At 38.8% G+C, this 16,772-nt stretch overlaps 1 protein-coding gene across 8 annotated transcripts in view; it reads right to left on the minus strand.

The window, feature by feature from the left end:
• The window catches only part of slmapa (sarcolemma associated protein a), an 80,990-nt gene that overhangs the window by 8,806 nt on the left and 55,412 nt on the right, over positions 1-16,772 (minus strand). For 3 of the 8 annotated variants that reach the window (XM_026167371.1, XM_026167379.1, XM_026167372.1), the window contains 13 exons: positions 14,700-14,849; positions 12,986-13,051; positions 10,000-10,059; positions 9,785-9,856; positions 9,435-9,515; positions 8,973-9,032; positions 8,090-8,215; positions 7,783-7,857; positions 7,588-7,688; positions 5,741-5,945; positions 5,529-5,646; positions 2,663-2,834; positions 1,660-1,794 (listed from right to left, as the gene is read on the minus strand). In XM_026167371.1, the coding sequence (XP_026023156.1) occupies positions 1,660-1,794; positions 2,663-2,834; positions 5,529-5,646; positions 5,741-5,945; positions 7,588-7,688; positions 7,783-7,857; positions 8,090-8,215; positions 8,973-9,032; positions 9,435-9,515; positions 9,785-9,856; positions 10,000-10,059; positions 12,986-13,051; positions 14,700-14,849 (1,421 nt within the window). The remainder of the gene's footprint in view (positions 1-1,659; positions 1,795-2,662; positions 2,835-5,528; positions 5,647-5,740; positions 5,946-7,587; positions 7,689-7,782; positions 7,858-8,089; positions 8,216-8,972; positions 9,033-9,434; positions 9,516-9,784; positions 9,857-9,999; positions 10,060-12,985; positions 13,052-14,699; positions 14,850-16,772) is intronic. The other 5 variants (XM_026167378.1, XM_026167376.1, XM_026167377.1 and 2 more) reach the window with 3 other exon arrangements.

The raw sequence follows: 16,772 nt of genomic DNA on the forward strand, positions 1-16,772 counted from the left end.
CGAGGGGGGAGGGAAGAAAGGGAGAGAGGGGGTTTGGGTTTGTATCCAATCAGCCGTTTTCTACAAAGCAGCACCAACATTTCTACACATTCAGCAGCCACATTCACAATCACCACGGAGGAACAGCCATCCGTCACCAGGCTCTTTTAAAACAGCAACACTTTTCTGCAGCAGGAACAGATCTCCTCCAGCTGCCGTCTGTCAGCTGGTTTCAATCTGATCTTTACAGCACGACGGACACCGGTTCATACAAAGAAGCCTAACAGAAATGCACTGAGTGAAGAGAGGGTAACTCTAGTTTTTTTATAATCAGGTTCTTATTTGCTCCATTGCTATCAGTGCTAATTAATGCAAACAGTGGTTAATGAGATCTGGGAACACAGTGAAATGAGATACAAATACTTTTGTCTAGAAAATCTTTTGTAACCCTGATGGACATTTCCAAAAACACTTTTAGCTCACATCAGTGCCATTCATCTTTCCTTCCAAATAAATCAATCAAATCTGGAGTTTTGTTTTAATCTGCCTAGTTGAATAAAAAATGATTTCTATCTGGAGATATCTCAAATGAAACTTCACTCATCCTGCATTTTAGTCTCCACAAAAGAATTAAACTGGTCTTGGACAAGCCCCCAATTATGTTACAACCCAGTTTATAAGCATCATTAGATCAATAGTTAACCTAATTTAGGATGGCAAGGTCCAGCAAAAAGTAGTGGAAGACCTTCCAAACCAATCGTCACATTCCATTATCCACACTGTATCAGCTACAGACCACTAGCAGTTTAGTCCATGCAACACCCAAAGACGATGCACTGTGAGGATAATGAGAATTGGAGAAGACCATGAAAGAAAAGTGGGACAGGAGAGAATCAGTTCACTTAACATACAGCAATGGTGGATTTATTTATTTATTTTTTTATAATAGATATCAATTGTAGACTTTGTATCAAAAAATACATAAAATAAAAAAACAGAAACAATGAGACTTTCTAGTGTGGCCTTCGTGTTCCCAGATCTCAGATATTGCAACATTATTATTACCAAAAAAACTAAAGAGGCAAAATTACAAGGTTGTAATGAAGAGAAATTGGCCTTTAGATATATCGTGTTTTAAGAGCTGAGGGAGGAGGAAAGGAAGAAAAGAAGGGGGGTGGGGGTACAGAGTAGGCTGCTCCGCCTCACTGATTTTCTGATTAATGTTTCCAAGAGTTTTTATCCATCAGCTTATTTATCAGAACAGGATATAAACCAGGAGAGACGGTGAGGTCACATGTCACCTTGGCTAGAGGAGTCAGTTTAAAAAAACAAAACAAAAAAACACAACTGCTTTGAATGTGTTCACAGAGCTGCATGAATTCAGTTAAAAATCACAATTTAAATGTTATTTTGTTACCTCACCAGTTATTATTTGGCATTATGAGCATTTCTACTTTCAACAAAGATGTTATTGGCCATTAGACAACACTAACGCTGTGTGACATTTCTCACAGGTCAGGATAAAAATGCAGCTTCACCTGCATAAAAAGCAACCTTAAAGCAAAAATAAATTATGGTAAAACTTAAAGCTGAGCAAACATAGATTACAAAAAAACAGTCCAAGCACAAGTCTGTGTTTTTTATCATAAAGGAACAAAGAGTGTTGGTGTGGGCACTCACAGAGCTGGACTTGTCCTGCAGCAGCTTGAGGCTGCTCCTGCACTGCTCCAGCTCCTGGTGGATGTTCAGCTTCTCCTGCTCTGTTCTCTCATAACGCTGACGGAGATCAGATAGCTGGGACTGTGTGTCTTCATACTGCACAGACAGACAGACAGACAGACAGACACACACACACACAGGCCACTGTTATTTCTATGACCACTGTCATTTCTATGTCCATTTGCATAAAGGGTTCACTTCCAGGTAAAGTTAACCTCTTTGGGATATCCCTTTCTCCTTGTGACATCATACAGATCCAAGAATAGAAAAAAACTGCCAGAAAAGAATAACAGGCCCCTTTAAAACTGATGGAGAATCCACCAAGTGCCACATTTACAAAAGCTCACTAGCTGCTGTTACCAATAACTCAGTCGACAAACACTGGACTTTTTATACAACTATCTGACAAACACTATTGACCTGCTGAGTTATTATCATTTTGCTAATGCATTTTGGTAATGCCGAGATTGATGTTTTTCCTTCATTTTTTACAACTTTCAATTACCCAAAGCAAACATATAATCAATAAATCACCAACTTGTCAATTAATGTCACTTGATGTGCTCCACTGAACAGATACTGACTGCAGCTTGCTTGTGTAGCTGTTTGTCTATCTTAAAGTTCTTTTTAGCTGAAACCTTTTTGGGGGGTTTAAATAAAAGAGCTCAAAAATTCATTCAGGCTGCTGCTTGTATGCATTTCCCCCACTGTGGAGATTTTGGTACATTTTATTTTATTTCTCTGAGAACCCCAGTGTGGTTTCCTCTCTTTATTCACATCTGCCTTAGGCATCTGCTCAACCACCTTCACTCATGCTGACTTAAGTCTCTCTGGATTTATCAAAAGACTCATTGATCCATTTCCAACTTTTATTTTTCATCTCTTCCATTTGTTCTGTTGTTTCTCACCTGGCGTTTTCTGTGTTTTATTTTTATTTTTCTTAAATCCCATTCTGTGTGCGTACCTCTTTCTGCAGTGTGTGTGTGTGGGCCTGGGCCTGGTCCAGCTGGCTCTTTAGCCTGCTCGCGTCCTGCAGGTGCTGATTCTCCAGAGAACCCAGTTTGTCCTGCAAAACCTCCTCCCTCTTCTCCAGAGACTCCAGACTGCTGCTGAGGACCAGACTCTTCTCCCTGGTGCTGCAAACACACCAAATCACACCTCGACTCAGTAATCACTCCACTACGTTTCTCAACAATGTTAGAAACTCTCGAAGGATTTGCGATGCTGTGACCTTATTGAAGACTTATGAGACTCATTTCAGGCTCCTTTTTTTTTTTTTTACTGTACTCTGGAGTCATTTATACTTGCCTTGGCGCAGGCCCTCAATTTATCCGGTCTGAAACAAGCTGTTTTAGCTTCTCTCTATTTAGACCAGCTTTTTTCCCCCCATAATTGGCTGTGTCTTATAGACAAATGATTTAAACACCCTTTGCGGGGCTTCTGTGGTCACAATTAAAGCTGTGATTTTATTAGTATCATGTAGATCCAATGGTAGTAAAAAAGTGCACCTCTGTAGGAATACTGAGAGAGATTACTTTGTACTCTGTCCAGACGCCATTATAAAACAAAAAATATATAAATCATTGTGTGTAACTGGGATACCTTACACATGATGTACAACATTTTTAAAAAATAATTTTAGCAAAAAAAGGCACAAACATTGCATTTCCCTTTTTTATTATGAAGAGTGAGACTTAATGTTAACAAATAGTCGTGTCTTCTCAATAGTCATGTGTTCACCATCACTGCTGGTAAACAGATGAGTGCCTGGTTCATACAAATGACCAAACTGTATGCTTTCTCTGTGTCTGGCTTCCTGTCCTGCTTATCTGCACTATGCAGCTTGGTGCACCATCCATCAAAAATAGACTAGGGGTATGTTTTTGGCCAAGTCCTCAGTGTGTCTCGGCACTGACTGACCTCATCCATCTTACAAATGCATTATGATATGGAAAATTATGTGCTGACGGGAATTCTTTTATTGACAGCGAAGATTTTGATCTGATAGAACATTTTACTGGAATTTATACTGGTAAATTCCTTTTGACGTAGCTCTCCAATATAATTTTCTGCTTATAGAGCTACATGCAACATAAACTGGAACATGGAGTTTATACATGTGTTTATAGTTTTGAAAACCTTCTGTCCAACATGTGGATCAAATCCTTCGACTGGTACTGTAAACAGTGATTTCTGTATTTAGCTTGTTTATGTAAATCCTGCAACAAAATGTCACAACATTAAAAAACACTCCGACTTGTTTCCCTAAATGTCATCAGAAAGAGTTCAAATGCAGAAATTGATCCACAAACAGCAAAATCAAACTTTGGAAATGCTGACAACTCTCATTAGTGAGATCTCTTTAAAGTGGTTTTCAGTCTTCTCCTGGGATTTGATAACTTTAAAATACAGGAGAAAAAAAATGCTTGATTACTTCTGAGTGCAACTGTAGTTAAAATATATGTCGAGCTTGCAATTACAAACATAACTACACTAGACCTTAATAAAAAAGTAAGCCAACAAAGTAGTCCCAAATACTGCAGTTCCTCTAACAGCCACTTGAGGCTGGTTCCAAAAGGGATTTCCAACTTTAGAGCAGAAATAAACCTGTTTACAGGCTGGTACAAAACATGGTTCTGACTCTACAGGTCATTTATCTTCCATAACAACTAAATAAATCTAAATAAATTCCTTTTTAAACTTTAAAGTTACAGTGTGTAAGATTTCAAAGCTAGTTGTCCATAGATTTCAGTCAGTTCAAATTGTTTGCTTACTCCTCCCAAATCAACCGGATCATTCCTGCTGAGGTGGCTGTTGTAGGAATAATGTGATTCATTCAGTCAAAAGATCAAAAAACATTTATATTAGATTAGCCCATAATGGATGTTTACTGTTTGTTTACAAGAAAACGTTTTTTGTACATTCGACCTGAACTTTTTTGAATAATATCAACAACAGTAATAAACCAGGAAATACAAAACAGATGGGTGTGTAACTATCTTGCAGTATCCTATTTTTTTATCCTTTGAATTACCTCAAAAGCTCTGACCACCTTTCATCTGTAGTGAGTGTACTCAGACAGCAAAGTGACTCCGAACTGGATCCAGCTTGGAGGTTTTTGCTATCTGGGTAGGCTGTCAGTTCACTGTTTACCTCAGCTGTCAATATGCCGGATAAGAATCGTCCATGTCCAAAGTGCATTCATCTCTTTGTAGAAAGTCAAAAGATGTGTACAGTTTATTGTAAACTAGTAAAAAAAAAAAATTGTAGCTGAAGCACAGATAAAATCCTGCTGAGGACGTGGTTGTGGTGAGAACATGCAGCAGTGTTTTCTCTCAGTGGAGAACAAATCTGGCAGATAGTCTCAGTGAGCTGTCAGTCAGCTGTCATCTCCTCGTCTTTCTCTGCCTGAATCAGCTGGACACCATGTTTCCTTCTGTCAGTCTCGCCCTCAGCCTGCCCTTTAATGCTGAATCCAAACTCTGAACCTGATCTGTCGACTTGGCACTGCTCCCGAGAGCCGTCCTGGGCCAGAATTCATCAACTCGATCACGCCTGTCAAAAGACTTTAACGTCCACCTAACAAAGTTTGATATGTTCCAGGTTTCGAGACTCTCAGCTTGAGATCCAGTTAAGAGAATATAAGTTTCAAAGTGGTGTTTATTTAGTAACGCTATATTCAAAATGGTTTATAGCTGTGTGGATCTTTTTTTGACAAATAATTAAATGTGATCTTGTATAATTCTGACAGCACTGCAGTATAGTAAAATAAATAAAATAAAATAAAACAGTGGATTCAGATAAAAAAATTTAAAGCAATGTGTGTGTACCTGCTCAGCTCAGCCTCCAGGCGGTGCAGTTTTTCTGTGAGTGTTTTCCTCTCAGCTCTCAGGCCATCACAGTCCTGCTGCAAACACGTACACCGCTGGTGCAATGCAGTGCACTCCACTGTGGCAGCGAGACAGAGGATGCACAGTTATGATTAGTAGTGATTCAAAGACATGAACAGACAGCCTCAGACAAACATGCAGGCAGTGCTCACCCTGCAGCTCGCTGGCAGCAGTCTGCTGCTGTTCCTGCTGCGTGAAGGCCTCCTGCAGCCGGGCGATCTCCTCCTCGTATTTGGCGGCTGTGTTCCTCCAGTGCTCTAGCTCGGAGCGCACACTGACCAGGTCTGCCTGCAGGACAGTGATCTCACGCTCCCGCTCCGCCGTGGCCGCCTCCATAGCGTGTCGCAGGACAAGAATCTGAGAGCAAAAACACAATCGGTGGTTCGGTCACTTTCTCATGAGACTACAATTTGGTGCAAACTGACAAACAGGGAGGCTTTTTGCATAACGAAGAATGAGTGACAGAGACTCCAGGGTTCCTGACTCATTTAAACAAACAAACAAATCCTTATAATGTTTTTTATAAACTTAGAAAGGACTATGAGCGAACAATGTCACATTGTTTACTATTTGTCATTTTTAAAACAAGAATGTCTAGTTACAATTTCATTTTTATTAGTTTCAATGTTTGTTATTATTACAATGATTTCAAAAGAAAATATTTTTAAAAATATTTCCACAGGCAAGATGTAAGATGTAGGGGTGCAACGATACTTGTATCGATATTGAACAATACAAATTTTTTATTTCTTTTATCAACTTTTCTTCTGACGATGCTGTCTGTGTTGAGCGCTCAGTGGATCTGCGTTCGACTACTCTGCCTAGGCTGCACTGTCGAGCGCAGATCCACTGAGCGCAGCACAAGCTAGCAAGACAAAAATTAAGCTCGTTGCAACATGGCAAATTGAACCTCCCCCACCCTCATTCAGATCTGGTGTTTGGAACTATTTTGGTCTTCATGTGACGTATGACCCTGATGGTAAGCGAGTCATGGACAAAAGTAAAACAGTATGTTGGATGTGCCACGCAATGCTCAATTACATTGGTGGGAACTAGTGCGTTAGCGCAGTTAGCTTGTTAACGTGTTGACGCCGTCCAGCCCCATGCACGGGGCGATCTGCGGTAACTTGTTAACGGAGATTTGCCGCGTTATGGCGTTAATGTCATTTTAACGAGATTAACACTGACAGCACTAGTGGGAACACAACGAATATGACTGCACATTTATACCGACATCATCCTAGTGCAAATTGGAAGCAGACAAAAACAACAAGCACGCATGCTACAAACTTTACCCGAGTCATTTAGACAGCCGTTAGCACCTTATGGGGACCTGATATGTTTAATATGCTGCTGAGAATATACCCCGGAAGAAGAGTATAGTATAGCTTTTATTTTGGAAAGAGCCATTTCTCTGTAATAAACTCTCTTTTCCAAAGATGAGTGATTCCTCAATCAGATAGATTTTTTTTTAATTATTTTGTTGTTTCAGCATTAAATTTAAAAACTGTACTTTTGAGTTAAAATATATATTTATAATTTCAATAAATGACAAATTAAAAAAAAATTTGTATCGGAGTGTGACACCAAAGTATTGAACTGAACAGTGAATTTTGTGTATCGTTGCACCCCTAGTAAGATGCACTAAAACCTCCTGAGGACTTGTGTGTTAAAAAAATGTAACCAGACTGAGTAAACCCAAAGACATTCCCTGAATATTTTTAATTGCACACAATGTTGTTTCAGTTTGTTGTCTTATTTCAGTTAATTAAAATTTTCCCTTTTATTAGTTTTAGTTCAGTTTTTTTAGTTAGTTTTTTTTAAGCTGTTATTAGCAATTTCAACTTTTAAAGGGTTATTAATGACCCACTCAAACCCTGGAGTCCATGAAGAGTCTGACATGTTACACATTAGCCAAGAGAGGTTTCAAGACAGAATGGAAGAGAAGTAAGGAAGAGTTATGATGAAGAACTGGAAGCAACAGTAGGTGAAGAGGTACCTCCTCCTGGGCAGAGTAAAGCTCCTCTCTGGTGCTACAGATGGTGCTCTCCCTCTGCTCCCTCAGTGCCTCCATGTCAGCCTGAAGCTTCCCAAGCTGAGCTAAAAACACACAAGCACATAGGAAGTGAGATGTGGCAGCTAAATACTTATTGATACAAATCTATAGTACATATTTTTCTCTGTATTCACTCACTCTGCAAGAACTGGATCTGTTTGGTCGACTCCTCAGTCAGCTGAGAGTTACTCCTCCTCTCCTCCTCCAACAGAGCTGCACACCAAGAGTCACACAGTCATTATGTTTATACCACTGTTCTTTTATATTTTCATGCAACGTATAATTGAAGCGATGCAGGGCAAGAACTGTAATCTCACAAACTCAACAATACTGTAGTAAAAATGTATGAGGTAAACTTTAATTCAAACAAAGTTTGCGAGCTATTAATTATAATTAAAATTCTAATTATAAAATATAATCCACAGCATTGTGAGAACACTGTTACCTTGTAGCTCTAGACATTTCTGCTTGCCGGTGTTGGCTAATTCTTGGGCCTCCAGAAGCTCTCTGTGGAGATGGTGGATGACCTGCTCCGTGTCTCCAGGCTCTAGACCGGCCCGATGTAGCTCATCTAACCACAGACACATACAAAATGTTAAGTACATTATTTATTATTATTATTATTATTATTCAATGACAAAGTCAGGGTCTACAAATTATCTGTATTTTTATTCAAAAAACAGGAACTTTCCAGACTTAACTTCTTCACTGTTCAATAAATACATATATGAATAAATGACTGAGCACAGTGTGGATATCAACTTACTGAACATAACTGACTGGACTATTTTATTCAGTCAGTCAGGAGTGTAGTGGGTGGGGGCGGTGGGGGGTGTCCAGCTGACTAGATAGTAGCTAGTAGATATTTTATTGAAAAGACGGATGAAGTTGCTATGACGTCCTGGTTCAGTTATTCAGATTTACATGTGTATATTAGACATAAGTAAATGCAATCCCAGCTTTAAAAAATGCGCTTATTTAAAATATCGCCTGAGACCACAAACTGCAGGAAATAGTTTACTGAGGTCACAGGTCATGGCAATGAGGCCTTTTTCCCCCACTCATATTTAATACACCTAGACTTCTTATTGCACCCAAAGGCACCCCCTGCTGGCCATTAGCAGGGGTGAGAGTTTAAGGCACTTCAGGCTTCGCTTCATCCGCCTTTTATACAGTCTGTAGACACAAACTCTAAAATGGAAAAAACACCAGGCCCTTCAGGGACCAGCACAGCTGAACATCTTCCTAATGGTCAGTTAAATACAATAATCAAACTGGGCGGCCCGGTGTTTTGGGGTTTATGATCACAGATGCACGGCCACAGTTACCTTTGAGCAGAGCTACTCTGTTCTGGGGTTCATTCAGCTCTTGGTCGTTCATGTTTCCATCTGAAACACACAAAAACGCGTAAAACTCCTGTGGCTGCTTTAGGATCTATACTCCAGCAGTTTCAAGGAGAATCAGATACTGACATAATAAACTGCTAGAGAGAACAAGCGATTTTAAAAGATACATAACACAAATCTCTTTCAGGCAACTCATTTATGACCCTCAGGAAAAAATCTAAACATTCTCAGTAATTTGTAAAGCTACTCTATGATTAATTAAAGATTGAAGAGCAGACAGTGTGAGACAGAACAGCTAAACTTTAAACAGATGTCAACGCTATTCGAAATTAGGTGGAAAAGAAAAACCTTTCCAGTAAAACTGAGAAAAAACAAGACAAATTTTGGAATTGCCAAAATTAGACTTAAACCGATGAGCAAGAATGTATGGGTGTTTTCACTGACCTGACGTGTCGTCACTGCTGCGGTCTTTGCTGGGACTCAGAGTGTCGGACATGTCTGACTCTTTGGCATCCATCTGATTCCCTGTGGACGTACACACGAAAACAAACATGCACATCAGCCAGGACTAACTAAAAAACTACAGTGTAATCACTTGACAGTCAACATTTACTCGTGCCATCAAATTCAAAACCAATAAATTACTTTAATCAGCTGGAACACATGCACAGTGTTCAGGTAGATTTATACTTCTACTTAAATCAAATGTAATTTTGGGATCATTAAAACTGAACATTTAAAAAAAATAAAACAATATCATAAAACCTAATTTCTAACTCTGGTGTGTTCTCTACCTTTGAGTCGATCAGGGCTGGTCAGGATGTCATCTCCCGCCGTCTGGTTGTTCTGTAAGTGGGCGTCCATCACTTCAACAGAAACATCAGGGTGAAAATTTCAGTTCAGGTTTTAAAAAACAGCAATCCATTTAGCTTGCTTTTGTTCATGGATGAATCTATATCAGGACTCAAAAAACAAAAGAAATCCAAAAGAAACTGAGTTATTAACTTACCATCAAAGTTGGCCAGTTTGTGGAGTGAATCACTGACGGTCTTCTTTAGCTCTATGACAGCTGCAGACAGAAAAAAAAACAGAAAACCAGAAGGAATCAGTTTAAAAAAGTCAGAAAATAAAATCTGACTGCCACCATTATCAGCTGGATTAGCAGTTGGTTAGTAAAAGTGTTAGTATACAAATTCAGAAAAAGTAATGTTTTATTTCAAACTTCTCAAACTGAACAGCTGAATCAGAGATGAATCATTTTAACACAATTATCAGACGACAGGAAAAAACCTGTAAAACACTGAACCAGCTGACAGCTTGAAGTAATTAATCACTACTGCAGTGACATCTCACTTATGTATCCTTACATTCAGTATGATAAATCCAATGACATTTTTGTACAGCAAAAACTAACTGAATTCAAATGTGGAAATAAAGTTAATAAAAAATAAATACTTAATGCAATCGAGACCCTTGAAAAAGCCAAACTACGCTTACCAGCTGTTATTAGCTGTTCACACAATAAATGTGAAATTAAACTACAAAATTAACACAGCTCACTTCAATCAATTCCAAATGACCTTAAAACTAAAGCTTCATCTAAAGTCCTAATCTCCATCTGTGCATTATAAACCACACCAGAATGTGGCTGACAGCTGACAGTAAATGTAATCAACCGACAAGGTACAGCAGCAATAAAAATTCCACAGTGGGTGATGTTTCCTCAAATGTTTTCACACACTTGCTGTTTCTGGTATGAGTGAAGACATGGTCAATGTGTAAAAAGGTAAAATTTCCAAAGTTATGTGAATTGAAGAAACTAGAAGAGAAGGAAGACGAGGGGGAAAAAAATAGAAGGGAGCAAAAAAAAAAATCTGTTTCACATTAGTGAAAAGTCATAAAAGCAGCATGCAGGAAAAAACACTGCTCCAGGAGAAGAAGAATAAAAGATGCCATAAGGAAATCAAAGCAAACAATATATATGTGTGGGCTTTTTTTAAAAAAAGAGGAAGAAAGAGTTCAATATGCAGGAACATTTGGTCAGTGAAACATCACCAGGCTCCAAATGTAATCTAATTATTCTCACAGAACCATGAAAAATAAAACTGAAATTAAGGCTTAGGTGGGTCCTGGTTCCTCATGATGAACCTCTAGTTTCACAATTTTTCAGCTAAAGCCTGCTCAAATGATCTGACAAATGGTATTAACACTTTAACTTAATCTTCCCAATAACACATATTTGCTCTCTTCATTCACAACAGTCAAAAACAACAGCTGTGCTGTGATTTTAGGAATAATCACAAAGAGAGCTCATTCATGTCTGTACCAGCTGCAGTGAGGTAAATTTCATGTGCTGCTGCTGACAGAAAAACAAGATGTCGCTCTTGCAGAGTAGTATAGACTGTTTTTTTTTTCATCAGAAAAAAACCATCCATCTTCTTCTTTATCCGGGGCCGGGTCGTGGGGGCAGTAGCCTGAGCAGAGAAGCCCAGACTTCCCTCTCCCCAGCCACCTCCTCTAGCCTATCCGGGGGAACACCAAGGCGTTCCCAGGCCAGCCGAGAGATATAATCTCTCCAGCGTGTCCTGGGTCTGCCCCGGGGCCTCCTCCCAGTGGGACATGCCCGGAACACCTCACCCAGAAGGTATTCTTGTTAGATGCCCGAACCACCTCAGCTGGCTCCTTTCAATGTGGAGGAGCAGCGGATCTACTCTGAGCCCCTCCCGGATGGCTGAACTTCTCACCCTATCTCTAAGGGAGAGACCAGCCACCCTTCGGAGGAAGCTCATTTCCGCCGCTTGTATCCGCGCTCTCGTTCTTTCGGTCACTACCCACAGCTCGTGGCCATAGGTGAGGATAGGGACGTAGATCGACCAGTAAATTGAGAGCTTCGCTTTTACACTCTCTTCACCACGATGGACCGGTGCAGCGTCCGCATCACTGTGGCCGCAGTGAAAAGAAGGTAGAATATTCCCTCCAAACAAAACGTATAAATTCTAAACACTCAAATCAGTCTGTGCATAATCACATTGCTCCGCCAATAAAAAAAAGTCACCTGCATGAATATATCGCCTATCATCTGTTATTGGACTGGAAAAATTTTACATATCGCCCAACCTTATCTACAACTTTTCTTTAAGAGATCATCCTTTGGTGTGGCAAGGATAATAGAAAATTGTGCTAGAAATCGATGTTGTTTTGTTTCTTGTGTTGTTTTAAAATCATACTTTATTTTTATTCTTTACTTTGTACTACATGATATTTTGCAGTGAACAAACTAAAAGACCCACAGCAGCAAAGAACATTTGATTGAAACCATGAAAACACAAACATAGCCATTAAACAATTATATCTGCATAAAATAGTTTGGCTGCTTAAGGTTTAAATACTACACTTAATACTACTCAACCTTAAAAAGTTTATGCTGCTTAGCCCATCTTTATGAAAAGAACACTTGCAGTTTTCTCAGAATACTCTTTACCAGCCTGTTTCACACAAAATAAAACTGCTCTGAAGAAACATCCAATTAAAGAAAAACAATCTTCATCCAAAAGATTTAATCACAGTTCACTAGTTAAGTAAAGAAGAATGAGCAAGAACAGAAACAACTTTAAACCAGGAAAATCCAAGGATGCGATGATGTGTTAAGGCATGTGAAGAATGAGTAAGAAAAATGTAGATTTCATTACATCACATCTCGAAATTTAGAATTTTTAAAATCATTACAAAGTGGGATATTATGGTATTATTGGAATTTAGTGGAAGAAATTTTTAGTTATTAAATGTTAGTGTCCAGATCTTATAATTCTGAGGAAAACAAAATAAAAATTGCCTAAGTATAACTTAAATGTTGTGCTTTTCATTTTATGACTTAAGCGCTCTGACAGTTTCATTTGGCTTCTCCTGGCATTGTTTGGCCTCCGTGGGAAGAAAGTAAAGGAAATAATGAGGAAAAAGTGTTTCGGTGTACAGCAGAAATGGATGCTTGTACTCACGCGGACAGTCAATTAATTGTTGGTTTCTAGTCGAGTCTCCTCCGCTGTTGTTAACATGACAGTTGTCTGATAGAAACACAGAGAACTGACATTACTATTAAGACTATCAGAGCAGAGCCCGGTATTTCTTTTCGATTTTATTGATTCTGCTTATCAATGCCAGGGTAAATTGAACCATGGATTTAACGCAGATCGATACAATTTTTTTGAATTTCTGGATTTTGATTTTTTTTTAAAAAATTTGTCCTGATTCTAAACTGGTTTTATTGCAATATTATATTGAACTGCAAGACAAGTGGGTTTACTGCATCCTACGTGCTTGTGCCCGTGTAGCCAATATAAGCACACGGATTAGATAAGCAGAATCACAAAACATTGTCCTTAAGGATCGACAAATCTGGAACAGGATCCAGTGGAGAATTGGCTCTCCAGACCCAACCCGGTTTTAGACCAGACAGGTAGAACCAAAGACAGAAATCATGACGGACAAACAGGTAGAAGCAGGTAGAATGCATGAAAGAACGATTTACAGAGAACTATGAGGACAGATAGATGCACAATAAAAGGATGGAGCTGAAATTAAAGCCAAAATTGGTCTCTTCAGACAGAAAGTTATAACACAAAGGTTCTGGACAGATACCACATCAGACAAGATGTGGACAAGCAAACAGCAGACAGGAAACAAAGCCTCCCAGCAAGTTTTCATTTCAACATCACGCACAAGAAATAACGAGTTAACCAGCCCAACAGTTTTCACAAGTCCGCTCGAACTTTGAAGAAATAATAATAATGATAATAATAATTCCACCTCATTTTTGCATCTAAGTAGAGACTTTACCAAAACAAAGTGAAATCAAAAAGATGATACAGTTTAACTCCCAAAATTCTAACAAATCACAAAAACTGAATTCAAGGCTCGGATCAAACAAGTTATCATTTAAATGTGCAAAATATGAGGCTCATTTTAAGTAAAGTATCACCGTCTGAAATAGGTTATTTCAAGAAAACTGGAGGATAGTCATGCGTAATATGATGTGGCAGGAATGTTTAACTGGCTGTTGTTTAAAAAAAACAAAAAACAAAAACTTGGATAGTGTCTGTGATCTTAACCCACTTCATTAAAAAAAGAAACGGAAAGGGGAAAAAATCCAACACATTTTGGACCACTGTGGGCACCAATTTAGGAGATATTGTGTCATTACACAGTATGCAAACCCATGAACAGAAAAAGCATTGATCGACTGGCCCAGAAGGCAGTGTTCAGTTGAATCCTGAATCCTGCCAGAGGACAGAAACCAAACCAAGCACATGATCTCCTGGTTGGAGTAATTAGAGATGGCAGATTTGAACGGGATTAAGGTCACTCTGCACTCATAAATTACTAGGTAAAACTAGTTCCTCACTAAGAGGGTTTAAAGGAGTGATTAAAAAAATAAAATGCATTTTTAAATTAGAAAGTGTTTGTCTGTATCCTAAAATAAAGATCAATGTTAAAAAAAATAAATGAATAAATAAAAAAATAAAAAAAATAAAAATCTAAAAACCTGGGGAACCCCCCCCCAAATAATATCAAGAGCAAATTATTCCCTAAATGCTTTTCTAATTATTTGTATTACAATAGCATTTTGTTTTGTTAATTCTGTGAAGGAAAACCTTTTTAAAAAACAAGCCTAGATATAAATTAAATAGTTTATTATTATGATAATTAAACTACCATCAGCATCTTCATCTTCCCCAACTGCACCATCATCGGTGTCTGTATCCTCCTCATCATCGTCTTCCTCCTGGCTCTCGCGTATCTGCTGTGTGGAATCTCTGTCCTCGACAAGCTCCTCTACTGGTCCGTGGGGGACAGTGACGACATCTGTCATGTGACCAGATCAGATATAGACGATTTTGTCGAAATGTCACCAGAAATGTTGAGCACAGAGTCTAAATGATGGCGGGTTCCGTCATAAGGTGATTACTGTGGCGAGGTGTGCAGTGAGGCAGTCACCCGCAGCATTCATGTTCAGAGTGTCAGGCATTCAATGACCAGAAGTCAATCAGTGACCAAGGCTACTTTTCCCCCCACAGGAAGAAAAACAAAGCAGTGGACAGTTTGGAAACCAGAGAAACAGCCCAGATTATCCAAAAAGCCCCAGAAAAAAAACTTCCATCACTATCACCAGTGGATATACCGACCATCGAGCTATTTAAAGGACATGAAGCCTTGTACAAATCCTACGGGCTTCACACAGAGCTGAAACTGAAGGTCACATGAAACACTTTGGCTTCAAAAGACTTTAGAATCAGAATCAGAATACTTTATTAATCCCTAAGGAAAAGATGTACCCCTGAACAATCATTAAAAAGAAAACGCTTTAGGCGGTGTGACAACAATACCTCATCAGCCTTTTACGGCTGAGGGGTAAAAACTACTAATTTAACATAAATTAAAGTTCAGATCACCAGAGCCACAGCATCAGCAAACCTTTGGTTGTTTTAGGTAAAATATTTACTCGCCTTAGTTTCACGTCATATTTTTTTACCTGTTCGTCAGAGACCCACTTTCACATTTCAACTCCCAGTTTCAGAATGTACCAAAAATAATAATAATAACCCTATCTCGCTCACTTTTCTCCAAACGACATTTTTCTTCCTCTCACTATCTCACAGCAAAGTTAAACCAAACAGCTCAAGCTGCCATTTAAGGGCGTCATCAAGCTTCCCCTCCATTTCTTAATGGCATCAGAAGAATCACAGCTGAAGAGTTGAGAAACAAACAAAGAAAGTTTTTTGCTCAAGTTGCTCAATCAATTCTGAACTCGCCTCTATTCCCTCTATTCTCGTTGCCTAGTGCAACATCTTACATCAGCTGGAATCATTGTAGAGATATATGTAGTTACACTATAAAACTGAGCTGCTTTATTGGTGAGCGAACCGTAAAAATCTCTGGAAAATGACCACAACGTTTTTTTGCACAAGAACCCACATACTGTATGATGGATGCAGCTAGTGTGCGGTGCCTTAATCCCCTAATTTGTTTTAACATGCAGTGTAAAGCTTTACTATTTGTTTACTTATTCAAATAAGTCATAACTGGAATAATAAGAACAACCTTTACAAAGTTGGAAATATTTGCTATATTTCATACTGTAATAAGCATAAATGATGCTGGTCCTACAGCTCCCATTTCTGGTGACTTATGAGTTAGTCAATAATGCTGCAGGGTGCGCTCATGTGCAGCCACTTTTCATATAATAGGTCTGTATAAGAGGAGAGGGCTGCAACTGAGCCTGACAACCATGCCCAATATATTCTCCACTGATTTTCAAAACTGGATATATTCCTGATAAATTATTTTAACTTCCTGTTAACCCCCCAGTAATATTGCTGTGTAACATCGTATTTCTATAAGTAACATCACCTAAAACTAATTATTATAAACCTTCCTAATATTTGAAAACTTAAATTTAGGTCATTTTATCTCAGTGTTTATGTTTCTGATTATAAACGTGGAAAAAGATGACACTTTCTGAATACTCTCAGGACTTATTTGAACGCTTCAGTTCCTGCACCAAGATATAAACTACCGGAGGAAATGGAAACCCGAAGGCTGGATGTCATGCTACCATAAACAAGACGAAAACAGAAGACACCCAGATTCCCGTGACAGACAGATAGAAGTTCAGTGATAAGAGCAGCAAGCAACAGGAAATTACATGGAAATCATGCAGGAAGCTGTCATGCATCATTAGTGGAAGCTGAGGAAGTGATAGAGATACACAAACAGACGGTGATGCAG

Source organism: Astatotilapia calliptera, chromosome 5 (genome assembly GCF_900246225.1).
Source record: "Astatotilapia calliptera chromosome 5, fAstCal1.2, whole genome shotgun sequence".
NCBI classification, from domain to species: Eukaryota; Metazoa; Chordata; class Actinopteri; order Cichliformes; family Cichlidae; genus Astatotilapia; species Astatotilapia calliptera.